This window comes from Sphaeramia orbicularis, chromosome 19 (genome assembly GCF_902148855.1).
Source record: "Sphaeramia orbicularis chromosome 19, fSphaOr1.1, whole genome shotgun sequence".
Taxonomy (NCBI): Eukaryota; Metazoa; Chordata; class Actinopteri; order Kurtiformes; family Apogonidae; genus Sphaeramia; species Sphaeramia orbicularis.
In genome coordinates this window covers 30,613,454-30,636,888 of record NC_043975.1, presented here as the reverse complement: position 1 = coordinate 30,636,888, position 23,435 = coordinate 30,613,454, and the positions used below count along the sequence as shown (strand labels likewise).

Here is a 23,435-nt window from a genome sequence, read left to right as displayed (position 1 = left end):
GTCTTATTTTAAGTCTGATATGATATTTTGACTAGAAACGAGAAAAATACACTTGGTAAGATTTAGATTTTTGCAGTGCATCTTTCCTCAGCATCATTTCCCTGCATTTTAGAGATTCTTAATTCGAGAATCATATCCTACTACTTCATTTAAAATGATTATTATTCTTATTTTAATGCCATAATTAGTCGCCATTTCTTGTTTTCTGTGTGCACAATCTGCAGGCGGTAATATACAGTGTGTCGAACAACGTTTTATCAGGCAGGGATCTGAACCAATCCACTGATCCTCTTTCCCGAGAGGCTCATCCAGCTTTGGAGCTTCTCAGATCCCTGCATGATATATGACTAAGAGAGGGAGCGCTGTTGGCAGCTAAGCTTACTTAAGTTCATTGTCTGTCTGTTTCACCTTCATGCACCTTAGTCAAATGTGAATAAGAAATAAAAACATCTCCTTCGCACGGCGCCACGCTTTTATACATCAACAACAAGTGGTCTGCTTTGTATGTACACCTCCGTAGATTCTTTTATTTGCTTACACATATTACATCTCTTGACACATACACACAGTAAAGGTCAATTTGACAGATTTCTAATGTCCAAATGACAGTCGACTGGAAAGTCGAAGTGGAAATTGTGCTTCACATTTCTTTGTATATATGCAAATATACTGCATTGCATTTACACATTTTCTTCACACTATTCCAGTTAGGTTTGAAGAAAAAGGGTAATTTTACTAATCATTGGAGACAGAAATGGAAAATCACTCACATTACAGTTAAAGGTTAATAAATTAAAACAACCCCCTCACAACCCACTGATTGTGTAAATGTTGTGCACAGTTTTGGCTCCTCCCTTGCTTCACTTGAACAGTAAAAAAGGGGTTTCCAGGTAGTTCCAAAGCCATTCTGATAGGATTAAGGGCCCCTGATTGATGTCCCGTTGACTGAAGCAGATGACATTGTGTAACAGGAAGTTGAAATCCACAGCTTGCCTTTGCCCCAAGAGGGATACAGCTAAAAGTATTTGAGAAAATTGCCCTGGGTGCACCGTCGAGAGCAGATCAAGTTCAATTCAGGTTTACATCAACGGGGATTGTGCGGACGTTAGCGTTGCTGGGTTAATACCGCGGCAGTGGCTGCGTGATCCATCCCACTGCTGCAATACTGAGCGACGGGACCGTTTCCAATGATGCTGTGGCTGCATTTGCCACATTACAAACACAAGTCATCTGTACAAACATATGATAAGGCTTTTGGAGCCTTCTTTACCTTATCTGTAAGAAGGATATTTAAAGTCTAAAGCTGTGTGAATCTCCAATACTGGCAGACAATCAAATCAAATCCTATCAAATCTTCTTAAGGGGAAAGTAGATCTACTGCACCCTGTCCGACTTTAAACAGCAAGGGTTGTTTTTATATCCCTCACATTCATTTTAAGTATCAATAATTCTTAAGGTTAAACAATTTACATTTTACATTCGCTATGTCACACTATATACATATGGAATCATGCACATTTAAAGGTTATCTTTTGTGACCTTTGTGTTCTAATTATTGGAGTAAATACAATCTATTTTACAAGTTGTTTTTTTTTTTTTTCTTGGTGTGGCTGGACTTAAAAGAGCAGCTCGCAGATGTTAAAAAAAGCTGATAAGTTGCACAACAACCGAACATGCACTAAATGCTCGAATTAGATTTTTAGCATGCATTTGTTCACAGATTCCGAACATCGTCTCTTGAAGCTTGTCTCAAACTTTCCGTCCATAAAGACAGTTCAAGTATAAAACTCTCAGACAAAGAATCACAAAAAAAAAAAAAAATATATGTATATATAGATAGATTGCATATTAAAATAAATATACCCCCAAACAGCTCATCAGTGCCTTTGAGGAATGAGAACATCCGCCCTTTGTTGTTGACTGGTCGCTGCCACTTGTTGATTCAATCGCGCAAGTGGTCGGAGAGTCGAGATTTTTCCTGGATTATAGTTCTCCTCTTTTCTCTTACAGTCTGTTCACATTCAGTTTATGCTGTCAGTCAAAAACAAATGCGATTGTATGATTCACTCTTCTTTTGTTTCCAGTAAATATATGAAGTTGCATGGTGATTGTTCATTATTATTCCTGCCTGTGCTCACAGCTTTAAAGTCATGGCCTGCCTCTGCCAAAACAGCAGCAGGTAAGTGCATTGTGCAATCTGCAGAACTATCTATACACTGTGTAACTGTTTTCTGAAAACTGCTTTAGCATGCAGGACTAGAATACTGCAGCAACGGATTAATTACAGCTTAAAACCATATATTACAATTGTTTATGTAATTGCTAGAATGAATATTATTTACCAAATGTACATTGCTGTTTGTTGTAGGAGCACAGGAAGGAAAGTATCTCAAACACGTCACATCTTCTTGCTGTCTTGTCATGTTTCCAGGCAATTCTTAATGATGTATCTGACTTTTTTTTTTCTTTTTTTAAACTTGGACAGTGGTTAGGCCAGCCTAATCCAGACTGGACTACATGATAGACCGGACTTTACTAGACTAAATAAATCTGGACCGACCCAGGCCACAATAAACGTGACCACAAACTCTACACCCGAATGGACAGCACCTACACAGACAGAACACGACTACAGTGGTGTAGATGAGACCAGACCAGGCCTAGCCTTGCCTAGCCTAGTCAGGGGTGAACGATAACAGTTGTCGGAGCACAATTGATTAGCATAGCCCTGATTAGTCCTAATTGGACTGTAGTAGTCCGGGTCCAAGCACCAGAGGAGTTCAGCAGATGGTACAGGTCTTTGACTTCCCTCCATCTGCTGGATAAAGACACAAAAAGAATAACACATGAGTGACTGAGAACACAACACACAGTGAGACCATCACCTAGAACAGGGATGGGTAACCTCCCAGATAGCAAAATCATTATGGCTTAAATCTGGCCCAAAACTGGCATGCCATTTGGCAAAGTTCTGGGCGGATGTATGGGCCCTAAATTGGCAAGCCAAAATCAAACCAAAAGGAAGCCAAAATTCACTGAAAACTAATTGCGGACTTCCAAAATATAGCCATAATTGTCCCAGAAAAGCCCCAAATCCACATAATCCAACCAAAAAGTAGCCAAAACTGACCCAAAGAGAGGCCAGAATTCACCCAAAATTTGTGTTGATCATACTTTTAAAATGAAGTGGGGGTTTTTTCTGGGTAGAAATTCCTGCTCTTTGTGCAGTGTTTTGGCTTTACAGAAATATGCCAAAACACAACTAAAACACATCCACATATGGAATAAGATGCTGCCGCTCTTTAGTCAATCTTCTGGCTTGCCATAAACATGCCATACCATCCCTATACTTGATCCTGCTCTTTGTCCAGTCTTTTGGTTAACCAGACATATGCCATAACTCAGCCATATACTGCTGGTGCCTCCATATCTATTATAGATAACCTTAATCATACCACAGTTAAGCCTAAAGGTTTTCATAATGCCAAAAGAAAGCCAAAAATGCCAAATGTATGCCATAAAACTGCCAAAATATTTGCTATCTGGGCTGTGGTTCCGGGGCCACATTTGGGCTGGATCCCAATTCACTCCTTGGCCCTCCCCCGTGTTTATGTGAAGGGGTAGTGTTGTCCCGATTCTCAGTTAGATGGTGGAGAAGGGCTAAGGTGGAGGGCTGAGATATTTCAGGACCGCGCTACGAACTGAGGAGAAATTTCCTATAATTCTGTTGACACCATTGGCAAGATGGAGGTAAACAGAGCAAAAAAGTGCAGCAGTTTGATGAAAGAAACACACAAATGTATGTATTTTCTTCGTAAACAACTTAATGATTTGATTGAGCTTTTAATTCCATTTCAATGTGTTACAGATCGCATTTCTGTGGTTTATACTTGATAGCCGTAAAAAGACGACTAAAGCCCATTGAACAGAGATGTTTCCAGCTGCTGACGGCATGGGGAATACTTTTAGAAATGAAGTTGTCGCATCTGTTTATAGCAGCATCGACGACTGCTGATGATGTAACAGGTCGTGAAGGGTTGTCCCATTTCATAGGGGAATGTTTCAACCCCTACCCCTTGCAGTTCCATTTCAAGGGGTAGGGCTAAGGGGTGAATTGGGATTGGGCCTTGGCTCTTGGGCCCTTCTCAAATAGCTCCATTTGGATTCAAAAAACAAATAGAAAAGAAAACCACTTTTTTCTTTTTTTTCCTCCACATTTTTCTATTATTATCTCCACCATGAAGTCATTCTGAGGTTGTGAAGATGCAACAATGTAGACTACACTCTTAATGAGTCAAAAAATAGAAGTAGTAGTAGTAAAAGTACTTTGTAAACTACGTTGTACTTTATGACGCTGAAGGTATTCATCTGTATAAGCCTTCACATACCAGTCCATTTTCCTGTTGGGTTTCTGTAAATTGGCTTAGAGTCTGGTTTCGACCGACTTGATATGTAAAGTGTCATGAGATAACTTTTGTTATGATTTGGCGCTATATAAATACAATTTGATTGATTGATTTTTGCTTCACAACAAAATGATGACAATAGTCACTGTTTTCTTTAGGGTAGTTCTGTTATTTCTTTGTAGTTCTAGTAGTAAATGCACAGAAACTTTGATTTATTCTCAACATATTCTGTACAAACTAATCCTAAAGAGCTTCTTAAACAGTCACCACTTTGAGGTAAAACATCTAAGAACGTCTTTTGGCTCCAGACAGTTTTTTTTTTCTCTATTTCTGTTTTAAAATGGCTCTTTGAATAGTGAAGGTTGCCAACCCATCACTTAAACCTATTCAGCTGAGTTTCATACCTTTTTCTGCTGTTCCTTCTTCTGCTTTTTTCTTCTCGTCCTCAATGGCCTTCATCTTGGCGTTATATACCTCAGCTAGCTCATTCCAGTGTGCCCTGTTGTTATTCAGACCATCAAACATGGGCTGGATCTCTTTGTGGAACCTGGCAAACTCCTGAAAAATAAAAGACAGCACAACCGATTTTAACCCTTTCATGCATTAATTGTGAGAGCCTTCAAGGTCAAAATCAAGATTTTTTTTTCTGAGTGTTTTTATTCCTCTTTAGGCATTAAAAAAATAATGCAATTGAATATTTTTTTATTAACCTATTTTTCATGAGGTTGCAAAGATGTCCATTCACCTGGACATCATGCATTTAATTTTTGAAGCCAAGAAACATGTTGTTAGCATGTTCTATTGTTGGAAGCTCCAAGAATAAGTCCGGATTCGTCTCAGTCTCATTTTTATAAATTTCTTTTATGACTTGATCTGATCACAAACAAAGCATTGCTTAGTACGAAGGATCCACCCCAAGGAGGAAATGTATACTGACGCAGATGTTCCAACCAACCCATACTATCCTAAAAACTTACTAAGTGAAACAAAGGAATTCTATCTTAAAACATTAGCTACTTTAAATGCTATTGCATTTGCTTCTCTACTTGCACGACGTCTTATACTTTTGAGGTGGAAACAGGAAACCCCTCCCACACATGATCAGCGGATCGCAGACATTATGAGGTTTTTACATATGAAGAAGATGAGATGTACGTTAGCAGGATCAACTGCAAAATTCTGTAAAGCATGGCAGCCTTTTCTAAAATTCGCAGAAACTTATAAAATGAGCAATATATCATGACTTTAACACCAAATCACCAATCATCACCTGGATAACTGTAGGTATGGCACACATTTTTTTTTCTGTCTTTTTTTTTTTTTTTTTTTAATAAATGTATAATTACTATCTATTCAATTTTATTTTATGTATTTATTTTTGCTTTCATAATCCTGATGCTGTCTGGTAAATATATTTACATGTTTATGTTTATATTTAAGTTGGGGGTGGGGACCTGTGTTCAAAAACATAGTAAAAATATAAAGATTGTATGATGCATCCATGTAATGCTATTAAAAATCTACAAATAAAATTGTAAAAAAACAAACAAACAAACAAACCATTAACTACTGACTAACTTGTGATTACACTTAAGACTTTAACGATCTAAATTAAAATAATATTTCAATGTATTTACTGATATACTGTTTGAAATCTATGAAGTAAAAACATTTTCAATGCTGCTAATCTGATGTTTTCTCACATTTTAACATATACTAATACTAGTCATTACTCACTCCATGGAGATAATATGCAAAAAAAAACCCAAAAAAACCAAAAAAACTACCTTTTTGTTAAAAAAAACCCCTGTAAATTGCAGTCTAATAGCAATAGCAAGCAGTTGATTTACACTCAAACATGTCAGTGCAGATCAGGTTTATCAAGAACAGTACAGTGACAGTAATGGTATGAATGTCAGTGTATGGGATGGTACATAAGTGTCCACTGTGTTGGCTGATATGGAACTAAAACAACAAAACCCACGAATATACAAGAGCAGGGGTGTCAAACATGCGGCCCGGGGGCCAAAGGGTCCAGTTCGGCCCCTGGGATGTTTTTGCCAAGTGTAAAAATTCCAGTCTTGAATTGAATTAAGCAAAAAAAAAAAAAAAATTAGCTTGAATTAAGGAAAAAATCTTGAATTAAGCCAAAAAAAAAAAAAAAAAAAATCTTCAATTAAGTAAAAAAAATCTTCAATTAAGCCAAAAAAAATCTTCTATTAAGTAAAAAAAATCTCGAAGTAAGCTAAAAAAATCTAGAATTAACAACTTAATTTTTTTGTTTGTTTGTTTTAGTGCGAAAAATAACGTTAAATTATGAAAATATTTACATTTCCAAACTATCCTCTAACTCTAAAATGTGAATAACCTGAACAAATATGAAGAACCTAAAATGTCTGAAGAAAATTAAGCACAATTTTAACAATTTTTCTCCCTGTTCCTCAGTGTTTAGTGTCTTTGTAGATCTGATCCATAATGCACATGTAGAAATGATAAGTTGAGGAACAATATTGTTAAAATTGCACTAAATTTTCTTACATTTTTCAATTTAAATTTCAGTTTTTTCAGGGTTGCTTTTTTTTTTTTTTTCTGGATAGTTTATAAAAGTTAGTATTTTCATAATTTAATGTTTCTCTTTTTTTTTTTTTTACACTAAAACAAAGACAAAAATTTGGAGTTGTCATTATTTATAAGTTATTACGTTATTATTTTTCTCGTCCGACCCACTTCAGATCAAATTTATCTGAATATCTGAATTTATCTGAACTAAAATAAGTGTGACACCCCTGTACAAGAGAACAGCTGGAGAACAACTGTCCACTGGAGTGACCATTATGCATGAAAGGGTTAAACACAGTAGAGCTGGAACATATATGCTCTTGTGTTGGCAGCGACACAGTATGCATGTTAGATAACTAGTCTGTAGGGACTCCTCACACATGTTTGTTGTTATGTATGAAGCCTATGTGCGCTCTGGTCCAAATAACTTCCTGAATGACAAACAGCTTGCTGACATTCCTGCTGGGCCCGGCTAAGTTCAACAGGCTCACATCTACGTATTGTATTATTCACCTTCTGCGCTGGTCAAAACTACAACGGCATCTCTACTCTTTAGGCTGAGGCTGAAAATGATGTTTTGAATACACTGCATTATAGATTATATGTATGAGAAGCGCTGCGCATAATGTTAGCTAATGAAGCTACACACCTGTGCTGTGAATCTTATTAGAAACCGAGCACTGGGAGATGTTAATGCCTTGAAAGTGTAAAAATCAATTGAATCAAAGTGAAAATGTGCAGAATATGCTTTTATAATAGGATTTGCTTTGCAGAAAATCTAATTGAAGTAGGATTAGATCATTACACCCCTGCTAGACTGGAGATGTTGGAGCTGTAACAATGCACAGTCCAAACTCCCTTTGGCAAAATCAGCTGCTGCATGTTAGGCCTTAACATCCAGCTTTAAACTATCACGTACTTATCAGTATTTGTAGCTCTTAACAACCACAGTGGTCTCTTACTGTAGGGAAAAGGCTCTGCACCAAAGAAGCTATTCATTTACCTTGTATACAAATGAGCACACAAAGTCAATGAAACCACACTGCATCTTGGGAAGCTGTTCGGCGCAGTTTCTGTCCATCATGGGCTGAGTGAGAGAGGAAAAAGGAGAAGGTTTTAGATGAGACAAGCGTACAGAATTCCTAAGAAGCCTATGTAAATAAGAAGAGTAGAAGTGAAGGCAAACGAGCGGGGGTGGGGGTGGGGTGGGGGTTGGTAAGACCCTTACAATGGGTTGTTGATCCAAAACAGTTCTTTCCAAATCTCCCTGTTCCCAGAATTCAGCAGCTACCATCAAAGCAACCTTGAAGAGAAACATGGAGAGAAATAATTAAACAGGGAATTAAAGAAGAAATCAAGAGGAGATAAAGAAAACACTTCAGCCTCGAGGTAATTGGACATTCTTTTCAAGATGTTTACGAACATTAAATGGTTGAATTTTTATTTTTAAGCACAACCTGAGGTATTTCATTGTTTTGAGGTCAGACATGATTAAATGAATGTCAACTGCAAAACGGAATCAGTCGCAGTAATAATAATAATAATAATAAAAAAAATAGGACCAATAGCCCTGTAGCTTAACGGCCAAATTAAAAGCTTTGGGAAATGTCTCCAGATGCCCAGTTATGTCTATTTATTACACTGGTCAACAACAGATTTATTGTTTAAGTTTTCTGAGCTGATTTAGGATCATGTTGGTGTGCTGAATCCAAAAAAATCACATTAATTTTGCTCAATCAGGTCAACTTTCTGAACTATACTACATATTGACTTTTTAACATTTTTGCTTACATTTATGGGCATTTTCACATCATATGATACAAAATTCTTTCATATTTCTTGCAATAAACAAGTTCTGAAGATTTTACTTTTGCCAATTTATGATTAATGTTTTTTTTAATATTACAGGTGAATGAAATGGCTTCGACTAGAAGATCTTGCAAAAATAAGCCTGATGTATTCTGCTACATCTGCGGTGAATACACCATTGTACCTAACAGGAATCACGTCACAAGTTTCATAAAGTGTGCTTACCAATCTTATTTTGGTATTAATTATTATATTTTGTGAGAAGATCAAATTTTTCAAAATCAAATTAGCAAAAAAACCTGACCTGATTGAGGAAAACAGATGTCATTTTTGGATTTAGCGGTGCAAAATGGTCCTAATTCAGTTGAAAAAACTTAGACAACTTGCAAAAAACATTTTTTTGTAACCCAGTGTTATATTACAGAAATAGCCCATGTTTTGGTCATATTCCAATCAGATCTGTAAAAAATCCAAATTCCAACTTGATATCATTGATACTGATTTATTGGATCAATCCACTTCCTATCTGTTATAATGGGGAAATTTGTTAAAGTTGCACCAAATCCAGAATCAGATCCGGATCGAAATAATTTCAATCCCTTGTGTTGACATCATCATAAAGAAGTTGAATACCAAGTTTGAAGTCAATTTCGGAGAAAAAGACGATTGAAATTTTTTCCCCATAAGAGCCCATGTTAAATTTTCCGTAAGTTCCTGAATCCAGAAGAAGATCCTGATCAGCATGTGGACATTATGTTTTGGTCATCTCCCCATCAGGGCTGGACTGTAGAAATTTACACTGGATATCATTTATATTTACGGAGTTATTGCATCGATCCACTTCCTATCTCACAGGTGTCAAACATGCGGCTCGGGGGCCAAATCCGGCCCACCAAAGGGTTCAATCCGGCCTCTGGGATGAATTTGTGAAATGCAGAAATTCCACTGAAGATATGAACAGTCAATGATGTTAGAATCATTTTAGGTCATTTCAGTCTAAAGTGGATCAGACCAGTAAAATACTATCATAATAGCATTTAAATAATAATGATGTCGATTGAACGATTCTCAGAATGCGATCATTCAGCTTTTGATTAATTCCGGTCATAGTTTGGTGCGATACCAGTCATCCCTGTGGTGACACTGGTACTGGTACTGGTTGTCTTTTATATTATAGATGATGTTTTGTCTGTGTTTTTAACCTGTGTTTTTAAATGTATTCTGTCTGTTGATTGCTTGTTTGTCTGTTTTTAAATGGACTCCCAAGTCTGCAAATTAAAGATGATGATGATGATGGTGATGAATAATGAAAACTAAAAATGTTTCTATGTCTTGTGTAAAAAAAAAAAAGTAAAATTACACAAAAATGTTTACATTTACAGACTACTTTTACAAAAAATGTGAATATCTGAAATGTCTTAAGAGAAGTATGTGGATTTTTAACAATATTCTCCCTGTTATTTAATGTTTGTTGTATTTGTAGATCCACTGTGATCTGTAAGTTGTGATTCACATGTATAAATGATAAACTAAAGTGTAAAATTGTTCAAATTGCACTTATTTTTCTTAAGAATTTTCAGGTTGTTCATATTTGTTCATGTTATGTTCAAGTACAATTCGTAGATGTAAACATTTTCAATACGGAATTTGACTTTTTTTTTTTTTTTCACTCAAAACTTCTCATCCTATTATTTATATTATTTAACTGGTCTGACCCACTTTAGATCACATTGGACTGTATGTGGCCCTGAACTAAAATGAGTTTGTCACCCTTGTCCTATCTCTTATAATATGGAAATTTTTCAAAGTGGCACCAAATCCAGAATCAGATCCGAATCCAAATAATTTCACTAACTTTTGTTGACATCATCATAAAGTTTGAAGTCAATTGGAATTGTAGTTTCATAGAAGAAGACGATTGAAAGTTTTGTTTTCGGCCGGTAAGCTAAAAAAAAATATGTGAAAAATGTATTATTTGTATTTTGGTGCTGCTGTGGTCTCTGCTTCTGTTTATATACAGTATTTGAATGACTGGATGTGAGGGCTGTGAAGGCCACCCACCTTGCTCTGCACTTCCCAAGGCTTGGTGATAGCTGACAAGTCACAACCTGTCATCATCATGGCCCTAGAGATGAGAAAGAGGCGGTGAGGGATGATAATATAACATCCAAGGCTCTGCTTTTGGGTGGAATAGCAGCTATATAAAACTAAAGCAAATGTGTCCCCACTGAAACAAACTGTGTGTATTTTTAGAAAGATTCCAACAGTTATGGTTCATACATACATGACAATTTCCTTCCTGGTGGGGTTATTGGAAACAAAGGCAGTAGCCTCCTTTTCATCCGTCATCGGTTCTGTTGCATTCACGATATTCTGGAACATGGTTCTCTTTCTGTGTCAGAAAAACAAACGGGAAGTCAATAAACAAACAAATATGCAACTAGAAAAGCACTCTGAGAGCGCAGACCTCCGCCAAGGCAGATCATCCCCCCCGATCACCACCAAAATGTAATCATTTGTTCCTTGTGCCAGTATCAATATTTCCTGAAATTTTCATCCAAATCTGTCCATAACTTTTTGAAAGATCCGGATCAGTCTTTGCCATTTGATAGAACACCCCATTGTAAATCCCTGAGTCAAACTGCATGAGATTTGCACAATTCCCCCATATTGTGATTTCCACCATAAACATTAGTCCCATATTTATTTTACCTATATTTTAAGATTCCTTGACCATGAAAACATACCATTAGCAACTGGATTCATAATTATATCCTTATTAGTTCAGTAGTTATTCACGAAAATCACATTTCTCGTAATGGCGGTTTTCTTCTGGATCTAGCTCCTTAAGTATTAAAGCTACATGAAATCCGGTGGCATACTCCCGATGCGGAACTGACTGAGCTACACGATGGCGCTTGTCAGAAATTTCTACCTTTAATATTAAAGGCACAGTAGGCCAAAAAGTAAGGGCACCCCCATTTTTTATATAAATTGAGATAAAATCTGCCTTCTGGATCAGATCTGGATCAGCCTTTGAAATGTGATAGAGGACCCCATTGTCAATTCCTGAGTTAAATTTCATGAGTTTTGGTCAATAATTAAGCGAGATATTGGGAAACAAAAATTTTGGCCCCATTTACCACAATGTTAACGAAAATTTCAAAGTGATCCAGAATCCAGGATTTCTTCCGGATCACCCCCAAAAGTTAATCATTTCTTCCTTATCCCATTTCCAACAAACCCTGAAAATTTCATCAAAATCTGTCCATAACTTTTTGAGTTATGTTGCACACTAACGGACAGACAAACAGACAAACAAACAAACCCTGGCAAAAACATAACCTCCTTGGTGGAGGTAAAAATCATTTTGTGCAACCCGAGATGGTTCAAAACAAGAGCGGATGGACAAATATGGATTGTCTGCAGCTAAATGGTCGAATGGAGTGTTTTAGGAGACTCACTTGAAGTACAGAGCCAGGTCGGTGGCGATGATGCAGACGTCAAACAAGTGCTGCACGTTCTCAAACTGACGCTTCTGGAGGTTGCAGAAGATGTTCAGGCTCTGCAACGAGACCATGAAGGAGGGGTCAAAACACGTCATATTTTCTTCACGTCATAGCCAGTGACGAAAAATGAAGCAACAGTGTTAGGAGAATAAAGTTATGTAGTTATCATAACTGGGCCAAAAATCTGACTTATTCTATGAAGTTAACGATATTGTGTAGTATTGACTTTACTCTGACCAGGTGACTGACAGAACAAACTGTTACATCTGGCAACATCACCCTCTGTACATTTGTTACTTTATTTATTTATTTATTTATTTATTTATTTATTTATTTATTATTATTATTATTATTATTATTATTATTACTACTACTGTATTTTGTCATTTTTAGTCACTTTAGCAAATTTTTATATTTTTTATTTTTCTTTTGTTTTTGATACATATTGTCTTGTGCTGCTGTATGTTTGAATTTCCCCATTGGGAGATCTTATCTTATCTTATCTTATCTTATCTTATCTTATCTTATCTTATTGCGTCCTACCTCCTCAGCCATGAGGGTCTTGCTGTACTCCAGGTGGTACCCTCTTATCTTATCTTATCTTATCTTATCTTATCTTATCTTATCTTATCTTATCTTATCTTAACTCACCTTACATTATCTTATTTTATCTTACATAATCTTATCTTATTTTATCTTATCTTATCCTATCTTATCTCACCTTACATTATCTTATTTTATCTTATCTTACATTATCTTATCTTATCTTATTTTATCTTATCTTATTTTTATCTTACCTTACCTTACATTATCTCTTATCTTATCTTACATTATCTCTTATCTTATCTTATCTTATCTTATCTTATCTTATCTTATCTTATCTTATCTTAATTATCTTATCTTATCTTACATTATCTTATCTTACTTTACCTTACCTTATCTTATCTTACATCATCTTACTTTACCTTACATTATCTTATCTTACATTACGTTGTCTTATCTTATCTTATCTTATCTTATCTTATCTTATCTTATCTTATCTTATCTTATCTTATCTTACCTCACCTTACATTATCTTATCTTACATTATCTTATCTTATCTTACCTTACATTATCTTATCTTACATTACGTTGTCTTATCTTATCTTATCTTATCTTATCTTATCTTATCTTATCTTATCTTATCTTATCTCATCTTACCTTACCTCACTTTACCTTACCTTACCTTATCTTACCTTACATTATCTTATCTTACATTACCTTACCTTATCTTACATTATCTCATCTCATCTCACCTCACCTCACCTCATCTCATCTCATCTCATCTTATCTGTTCTTACCTTACCTTACCTTACATTACCTTATCTTATCTTATCTTATCTTATCTTATCTTATCTTATCTTATCTTATCTTATCTTATCTTATCTTATCTTATCTTATCTTATGTCATCTCATCTCATCTCATCTCATCTTATTGCGTCCTACCTCCTCAGCCATCAGGGTCTTGCTGTACTCCAGGTGGTGCCTCTCCATAATAGAGGAGCCGTGAAGTTTGGCCAGAGGAGATGCACTCCTGCAGAAGACAACAGAAGGAGGAAGGTTCATGTACAGGATCTGTTCACATTCTCCGCTCACACACAATTAGACACTTGGATTTACTTTGTCTGGTAGAGGTTGTTGGTTCCTCTGTGGTCAATATCGTGGCAGAAAGCAGCAGCCACCATAGCGAAGGCATCCAGGTCTGAGTAGTATCTCCTCAGCTTCCCTGTCTGTAGAGGACAGAGACAGCAAAGGAACTGTTTACGGCGGGTATTTGCGTGCAGTATAGTGTAAATCACCGTTCTATCACTGACATCTACTATATATATCATAGCAGAATTGCACGTCATACACTATGTGGACAAAAGTATTGGGACACGTTGAATTCAGGTGTTTCTTTTCTAACATTGGACTGATGTAATATAGTTTTATTTTGGGATAAATATCATTACATTGGTTAGTTTGGTTTAAATTCTTATCTTTGCTTCCAAAATACCTCAGAGATGGCTTTTACTAATTTCTCGTAACATTGATTTTTGTTTTTTTAATCCACGACTATGATTTTAAATGGTCTACCTCTAAATTTCTAAAATATTTTTCATATTCTGATTGTAAATAATAATTTTCTACCACAACTGACTATTTACCTTCTTCACAACTCCTATTAAACTTCAAGGAAATATTGATGTTTATAAACTATATGGACAAAAATATTGGGACGCATCATGGCTACAGCTGTAAAACATCCTATTCATGCTGATTTGAGATAAAAACATCAATGTTCACGATATTTATCACAATATAAAGGTATTTTATGAAATTTGTCACTATTGTTTTATATCCCAGACCCCTGTTAGAAAAGAAACACCTGAATTTAACATGTCCCAATACTTTTGTCCGTATAGTGTACGACTTAGACAATAATGCTATGAGGCTAATGATATATAATGCTGTTTTGCACAATGATTTTGTATTCGTGTCATCTCATTTCACACACACATCACATGAAAATGTTACCGTTCATTTCTAAACCCTATGTGCAGTGATTTGTCCGTAAACAGTGTGTGTCAGTGTTGAACGTCGATGCTGTAAGGCAGTGGTTCCCAACCTTTTTTGGCTCGTGACCCCATTGTAACATCACAAATTTCTGGCGACCCCAGACATTCAAAACAGAGACTTTTTTTTTTTTTGGCTAAAATTATTAGTTTTTGATCACGTAATAGTTTGCTATACTATGTTGCAAATAAACATTAATTTTAGGCAACATTTAGTCTATATAATGTATATTATTATGGATGGAGGCAGAAAAGCCAGGTGTAGATTACTGCACAAAGTGAGAATTTGATTTTCCTTGGTCAGGATATGTACAGTCAGTCCAGCTTGGATTTACAAGGCTGAAAATTAATACTGAACAAACAATAACTCAAACTATGAATTATGAAAGAGCTGCAGCATCTGAAACCGACCACAGTGAACATTTGACAGATAAACAGTTTGTTTAGCAGTTATAATTGGTAATTATCATTACTGACTATTTTTCTTTACTTATTGATATGGCATAGGGATTAGAGGCAGAGACGCCTGTGTGAATGTATATATGTATGTATGTAACAGTGTATATATATTGCAATATATATTGTATATATTCTAAGTGTGTGCGCATGGGTATGTATATGTGCGTATATGTGTATGTATGTATATTTAGGTGTATGTGTATATGGTATATGTGGATGTGTATATGTATGCATGTATGTATGTATATGTATGTGTATCTATATGTATATGTGTATAGATGTGTACATATATGGGTGTATATGTATGTATGTATATATGTACATATTGTTGGTTTAGACAAAGGGGTAAGAGCTAATAAGCTATGCTTCTTCTCACTCCTTTTCAAATATAACTTTTTTTTTCTTTCTTTTCTTTTTGCGTGTATCATTATTTTATGCGTCCTTGAATTTTCATTTCTATATTATGTTGTGCAAAGAAGTGAAATAGTAGTAATCAGGAAGCTTTTATCATATCCATATTCGAAATAAATCACTAAAAAAAAAACAAAAAAAAACAGTACCACAGTGTTTCAGTTTCAGCTTCACAGTTTGTCATGTCTTTTATGGATTGGGATTGTCTCTCTCCACTCACCATATATTTTTTATTTGTACATTTTTATTTTTCATTTTTTTATCAATTACTAGAAATTTCAGGCGACCTCATTTGAATTCCAGACGACCCCACGTTGGGTTCCGACCCCAAGTTTGGAAACCCCTGCTGTCAGGTGTTACCTGAAGCAGGCAGAACATGGTGTGGCCCACGTTGAAGCCGTGCCTCCAGTTGTGGTAGGTGATGGCACGGTAACCCTTTCTCACTGTGTACATCCACCTGGTAAGTGTCTGAGATGCAGAAGAAAAGAGGATGGAGGAGGTTAAAATGGAGAAATGGAAGGGATACAGAGAACAAGGATAAAAATAGGACGAGACACTGAAGAAAAAAAAGAAAGTTCTATAGAAAATCTGTCAGACTATTATACAGATACTAGAGCCCTCGTTAAAAGCGCCCTATCGGCTGAGTCCAACTGTTTCCCTAAATGACTCACCTCAGCTGGAACTTTAAACTTTTCCACAACTCCTAGCTCAAAGAAGAGGCGAATACCACATTGGATGAGTTCGAACTCTGAAACGGGGAAATCGCTAAAGGAGAACAGGTACAGATTCTCTCCGTGGACGTTGTCAGCTGGTGGGATGGTTCCTCTCTGCACAAAAACAAATCAATCCACAAAACCATCCGTGAATGCCTCAGCTCTAACAGTGCGAACGCAGCCGCTAAATTCATTAGATTTTGGAAGAAGCCCTATCTAAATTACACTCCCACTAATTGAATTGTGTTAATAATATATGAATATAGTGCATCACAATGCTAAGTCATCACTTTGAAATGAAATAAAACTTACCAATAGTTTGTACATCTCTTTCTGGTCACAGTCTTCAGGCTCTGCATCAAACTTTTCTTTAGTGTTCTTGGAAGAAAAAAGAACAGACTTAAGAATCAACTAAAAGCATAAAATACTTTTTCCATAATTTCTGGCTTTTACATATTTAAAAATGTGTCCCCATCATTAGCATATTGTATCATTAGCCGCCAAGTGCTTAGATGATCCATCAGACCTTCACCAGTTCTACTCCACCTCAATGTACTAGTAGCATAGGAGTAAATAAATGCTGCTCACAGTGTATTTGCTCTCCTTTAAATGCTGTTTAAAGGAGTGATATTTTTCTGTTTTTAAATGGAATTATTCATTTTAAAACATTTCCCTGTGGTCTACATAAACTGTAAATGTTATACTTGGGTCTGAATTCTTCATTAATTCAACTCCACAGGTCCATTTTCAACCCTATTTCTGAGTAATGACACTAGAAAGGTCATTTTGAGCGCTGGCCCTTTAAATGCAAATGAGCCACTTCAAGCCCCACCCCCTCCAGGTTGTTAACTGTACTGCTCTGTCCTGTTCAACCAACAACTGAACATTTTAGGTAAACGGCTCGAAGTTTGGACATATTTTCAGTACAGACTACAACCGCTACTGCTGACGAACAATTATGTCGTACTCGGAGAAATGTTCGTCGGAAGTCTTGACCTTATATGTGCAAATGTCGTGACGTAACTAGTTATAGATGCAACAAATTACAAAGGATTTAAAACAGGTTGTAGAAGTCAATCTGTGTATCATTCATTTGTTTTTCAATTTAAAAACAAAAAACAAAAAAAACCCTTGTTTTTTTGTTTTTCATTTTCAAAACCACAATGAAAAACGGATAACGGTTCGTTTTTCCATTTCCTGATTTGTGCTCAAATGAAACATGGAAAAAACAGATAACGACCGTTTCATCCGATTTTGCTATTTTCAGTATAGTTCAGTTGTCTGACCTGTAAGTAGTCGTTACTAGAGAAGAAGAAAACACACAGAATCATGGCCGGACTGGAGAAATATTTTGCTATAATTAAGCAGCTGTTTGATACGGAAGCATATATCATTCACACAAAAAAAATAAATTTGGCTCTTTTTCTGAATGAATGAGATACTGTTTTCTGAAAAAAATTAAATTCGGCTCTGTTTTTCTGAATTAACAAGAAAATTATCTTGTTAATTGAGAAAAACAGCCGAATTTATTTTTTTGTGTGAATGCAATACGCTTCCGTACGTATCAAACAGCTGCTTAATTATAGCCAAATATTCCTCCAGTCTGGCCATGATTCCATTTGTTTATTTTTTCCATCGTAACGACTACTTCTGGGTCAGACACCCTAACTATCCTGAAAATAGCAAAATCGAATGAAACGGCCGTTATCCGTTTTTTCCATGTTTCATTTGAGCACAAAATCGGTAAATGGAAAAATGAACCGTTATCCGTTTTTCATTCTGCTTTTGAAAATGAATTTGATTTTTGGTTTTACATTGAAAAACTAATGAACGAATGATACACGGATTACGGTCGTTATCCGTTTTTTTCCATTTTTCATTTGAGCACAAAATCGGGAAATGGAAAAGCAAACCCTTATCAGTTTTTCATTGTAGTTTTGAAAATGAAAAACAAAAAAATTATTTTTTTTTTTGTTTCTTGATTTTCAGTTTTAAATTGAAAAACGAATGATACACAGATTGAAATCCAGTCCATTTTTGCCAAAATACAGAGTGATCTCATGAAATCGTGTTGTACATCACGCCAGTTCTTATGGCATTTGGCGTCCTATACGTATGCATTTTCATTCTTTCATGTGTTATATAACGCCATTTAATTGCGTGTCAATATACGCCAAGATTTCCGGTTTACGTATCCGTAACCGCTAACCCTAATCCTAACCACTAATCGCATTGCATTTGACGTGGCGTAAACATACACATGGAAAGCTTATAATGCGTACAGATAACACGCCAATTAAAAGTGGCGTGTTATACGTACGTAATTCATGATATCACATTGCAAAATGAATTTAAAGATAGCTTTGCAGCACCGGGAGGGTTCAAATTTAAACTTTATGAACTATTAGGGTCCAAATACACAAATAAATGTATTTAGTTTTTAGTTTAGTTTAGTTTATTTCAAATATGCAATAAAACAAAATAATCCTACTTAGTCCTAATAAATGAAACAGATTATAAGAACAGAAAACAAACAAAAAACATATACATATACATGAAAACAAAGTATGACTTCATTTATATATTTGAAAATGAGTGGCAGGAAGTATAATTTATTTAATTCCACCCCTTCTCCACACAATAGTCTATCGTTTAGCTTCCTATCAGCATAATAAATGAAAAATCAAGACTTTTTTTTTTGCTAAAATTAATTTGTTTTTGATCATGTAATAGTTTGCTATACTATGTTGCAAATAAATGTTAATTTCAGATAACATTTAGTCTATATAATGTATATTATTATGGACGGAGGCAGAAAAGCCAGGTGTAGATTACTGCACAAAGTAAGAATTTGATTTTCCTTGGTCAGGATATGTACAGTCAGTCCAGATTGGATTTACAAGGCTGACAGTTAATACTGAACAAACAAGAACTCAAACTATGAATTATGAAAGAGCTGCAGCATCTGAAACTGACCACAATGAACATTTGACAGATAAACAGTACCACAGTGCTTCAGCTTCAGCTTCACAGTTTGTCATGTCCCTTGGATCAGTTAACCTCACTTATCATGTAATGTACCAAAGCTTTAGCAAAATATGAGCCCTTTAAGTACCAAAAAGTATGATTACAGCATGAAAATATGTAAGAATGTCAGGCTAACGCTCACCAGAATGGACTGGAGCTCAGCCGGGGTACATTTGGTCTGGCACATAAGCATCTCCTGAGCGATGTCTTTCCTGTATTCCATACGGTTCAGCTTGTCGTAGGTGTCACAGTTTAGTACAGACCATCCCAGAAACTGTGTGAGGGCCTGAAACACAGCAGGAAATGAAAACAACTAAATAAGTATATGATTCTTCAAGTATACAGGGTGGGGAAGCAAAATTTACAATATTTTGAGGCAGGGATTGAAAGACAGTGTATGACCAATTAGTTTATTGAAAGTCATGAGAATTTATTTGCCACAAGAAAATTGACATAATAGAAAATGTTTTTATTCTATGTGTCCTCCTTCTTTCTCAATAACTGCCTTCACACGCTTCCTGAAACTTGCGCAAGTGTTCCTCAAATATTCGGGTGACAACTTCTCCCATTCTTCTTTAATAGTATCTTTAAGAAAGTCGACATTGCTGTGTGATGTTCTATTGGTAGTGTAACATTTAATTTGAATATTATTTTATTTCCAAATCATTAATTTTTGTTTACTATTTTGACATTTGTTTATGTTGTAATTTACATATTATTTAATTAATTATTTAGTCAGTTTATATTATATATTCTTTTATTACCTCCGCCAAGGAGGTTATGTTTTTGCCAGGGTTTGTTTGTTTGTTTGTCTGTTTGTTTGTTTGTTTGTTTGTCTGTCCGTTAGTGTGCAACATAACTCAAAAAGTTATGGACAGATTTTGATGAAATTTTCAGGGTTTGTTTGAAATGGGATAAGGAAGAAATGATTAAATTTTGGTGGTGATCGGGGGTGGGGGGGCCCACGGGGGGGGGGCACTGATCAGCCTTGGCGGAGGTCTGCGCTCTCTGAGTGCTTCTAGTTATGTTTCTTCTTGCCTTTTCTTAATATTTTGGTTCCTGCCTATTGGTTGTAGTACGACCCGTTTTGGCGTGACACTAGAGTTAAGTCCGTGATGGAGAGCGAGCAGTGTATGTCGTGCTGAGCTGCTGATAATAAAGCATGCTGAAACTGTCCTGCCGTTTGGTGCCGTTTATTAGCACGGAAGACAACAAAACATATCAACATCAGAATACCACTGTAACCCGCATTACTCACAGCCCTGGTGAGACAGGCAATATTTAAGGGTTACAGTAGCATGTTCTAAAACGCCCCAAATAGCAGAATCCAGAGGGTTTAGATCTGGGCTGGAAGGCGGCCATAAACATGATTCCCAAAAATTGCTAAAGTTGGATTTGTTGCTTTTGTCAACAAGTGTTTTGGTGTTCTTGTGTAAGATTTGAACTTCAAATCCTATTTTACTGCATTTCTAACGGCCTTGTTGTCTACCTCAAGTTCAATTGCCATTTTTCTCATGGATTTGGTTGGATCCTTTAGGATTTTGGATTTGAGAGCTTTAATAAAAGCTTTGGTACGTTTTTTGTTGCTTCCTCCACTTCCAGACTTTCTCGTAATAGTTTTGCTCATAGTCATTCTCTTCTTTCCATTATAAACAGTCTTTATGGACACTCCAACTATTTTTGAAATCTCCTTTGGTGTGACGAGTGCATTCAGCAAATCACACACTCTTTGACGTTTGCTTTCCTGATTACTCATATGGGCAAAAGTTTCTGAAAAGGTATGGATAATAGTGTTAGGTATGATTATGACATCAATATATGTTTGGTTTCAAAACAATTGACGTAGTGCCTGCTGAGAAAAAACAACTAAATGTTCATTGTAAATTTTGCTTCCCCACCCTGTAGAAGAAACACACATTTTAGTATCAAACTCCATTCTTTTCATTTAGAGCAGTACTTGTAGCCTTTATCACTTTGACACTTTCTTTGACTCTAAGCTGGTTCTTGGTGGTTCTCATCACATCTTATTACTTTCTGACATTTTTGTTAAAGCTGCCATGGTGTTAGTTTTCTCTCTGTTGCGCCGCATTATTTAATAATGGCACAATTTGTTTTTTTATTTATGGATAATAGTGTTAGGTATGATTATGACATCAATATATGTTTGGTTTCAAAACAATTGACGTAGTGCCTGCTGAGAAAAAACAACTAAATGTTCATTGTAAATTTTGCTTCCCCACCCTGTATAAGATTTATTTTTATAAGAAAGAGCCAGAAGAAATAGATAACAACAACTAAAGTACTTAAATGTACTGTATCTCTCGGTTATAGCTATTGAAACTGCCGTATTATTATGTAAACCAATTACTGCACAGTTTTTTGACCTCGTATTATGCATGTAACATATAGAAGAGCTAATTCCATACACGCCATGATGGGGCCTCTGTCCATTCATATGCAAAATGTGTGATGCTGCAAGTTCACAATGAAAATACATCTCTATATGGAAACCTGTTGTTTAACATGTAAACATGATTTACCCAATGAGACACACAATAGCCACACTAAATAGAGTCAGCTGACCTCAGTGATCTGTTCATCATGCTCATCAAATGGCTTTCCGTCTTTCCTGTTGAAGAAAGTAGCGATGCCCACAATTTCTTCCTTTTTGTTGACGATGGGCAGCGACAGGCAGTTTTTGATGACGAAGCCTGTCTCATCCACAGCCTCTTTCTGGAAAATGTGTTCAACCATTGCTCATTAGTCACTTTTAACCTGTTTAACCCTGACCATATTTTCAGGGGAAAAATACCTAAAAAGACATACCCAAAGTAAATGAAGAATTATTTCACAATAATAAGGTTCATATGGATGTTCTTGGTGTCTATGGACATTTAGAGACCTCACAGAATCTATTCCCATTGTCTAAAATATTGTATCTATTACTATGCCTGAGTAAACTGTAACAAACTAAAAGAGAAATTAGAATTTTTTATCCTCGCCTGTTTTTTTTTTTTTTTCGGCTGGATTGACGATGATATGCATAAATTAATTTTTCGTGTCGGAGATTTTTAATAGCGTATATTTCACCCCACAAAGATTAAAAATCATGTTTGAACATTAAAGTTCGCACTAAAATACACTTTTGATGTACTTTTATTAACATTAGGGTCTAAACTTTGAGCAAAAGTTGAAAAAAACATCCATTGTCCTGATTTATTATATTTTTATAGTAGATGAATATTAAAATAATTTTTTAGGCCCTAACAACAGGGAGTATACATATACACTGTTGAGTTAAAGTTGGAATACAATGTAATTTATTGTAGATAAAGTGGAACTGAAACTCAGTATGTAATTGCTGAACCTAATCAAAGGTGATTACTGGTGTGTATTAACCCTTTCATGCATGAATTATGAGAGCCTTAATTAAGATTATTTTTTTTTCTAAGTATTTTTATTCCTCTTTAGGCATGAAGAAAGCAATGTGATTGAATTCTTTTTTTTTTTTTTGAACCTATTTTTCATGGAGTTACAAAATCATGTGTTTAATTTTAGAAGCAAAGAAACATGTATTTACTGATATACTGTGTGGAAACTATAAGATAAAAACATTTTTAATGCTGCAAATCTGATGTTTTCTCACATTTTAACAATACCTGCATGGCGATAATGTGCAAAAAAAAAAAAAAAAACAACCAAAAAACAAAACTGTTAATTACAGTTTAATTAGCTTTTTTTTTTTAAATTTATTTATTTTTTTTTTTACAGTCAAACATGTTACTGCAGATAAGGTTTATCTTTAACAGCAGATTTACAGTAATGGTATGAATGTCAGTGTATGGGATGATACACAAGCATCCACTGTGTTGGCTGATATGGAACTAAAACAACAAAATCCATAAATATACAAGAGAAGCCCTGTCACTGTAGTGACCACTATGCATG

At 35.5% G+C, this 23,435-nt stretch overlaps 1 protein-coding gene across 1 annotated transcript in view; it reads right to left on the bottom strand.

The window, feature by feature from the left end:
• Window positions 1-503: 503 nt before the first annotated feature.
• Window positions 504-23,435, bottom strand: part of pde6c (phosphodiesterase 6C, cGMP-specific, cone, alpha prime) — a 38,281-nt gene continuing 15,349 nt past the window's right edge. Inside the window, exons 9-22 of the mRNA XM_030163374.1 lie at window positions 22,071-22,220; window positions 19,630-19,773; window positions 16,773-16,838; window positions 16,419-16,574; window positions 16,108-16,215; window positions 13,943-14,052; window positions 13,769-13,856; window positions 12,239-12,339; window positions 11,059-11,166; window positions 10,836-10,899; window positions 8,194-8,268; window positions 7,969-8,052; window positions 4,811-4,964; window positions 504-2,818 (exon numbers count right to left, since the gene is read on the bottom strand). Of these exons, the coding sequence (XP_030019234.1) occupies window positions 2,781-2,818; window positions 4,811-4,964; window positions 7,969-8,052; window positions 8,194-8,268; window positions 10,836-10,899; window positions 11,059-11,166; window positions 12,239-12,339; window positions 13,769-13,856; window positions 13,943-14,052; window positions 16,108-16,215; window positions 16,419-16,574; window positions 16,773-16,838; window positions 19,630-19,773; window positions 22,071-22,220 (1,446 nt within the window). The 3' untranslated portion in view covers window positions 504-2,780. The remainder of the gene's footprint in view (window positions 2,819-4,810; window positions 4,965-7,968; window positions 8,053-8,193; window positions 8,269-10,835; window positions 10,900-11,058; window positions 11,167-12,238; window positions 12,340-13,768; window positions 13,857-13,942; window positions 14,053-16,107; window positions 16,216-16,418; window positions 16,575-16,772; window positions 16,839-19,629; window positions 19,774-22,070; window positions 22,221-23,435) is intronic.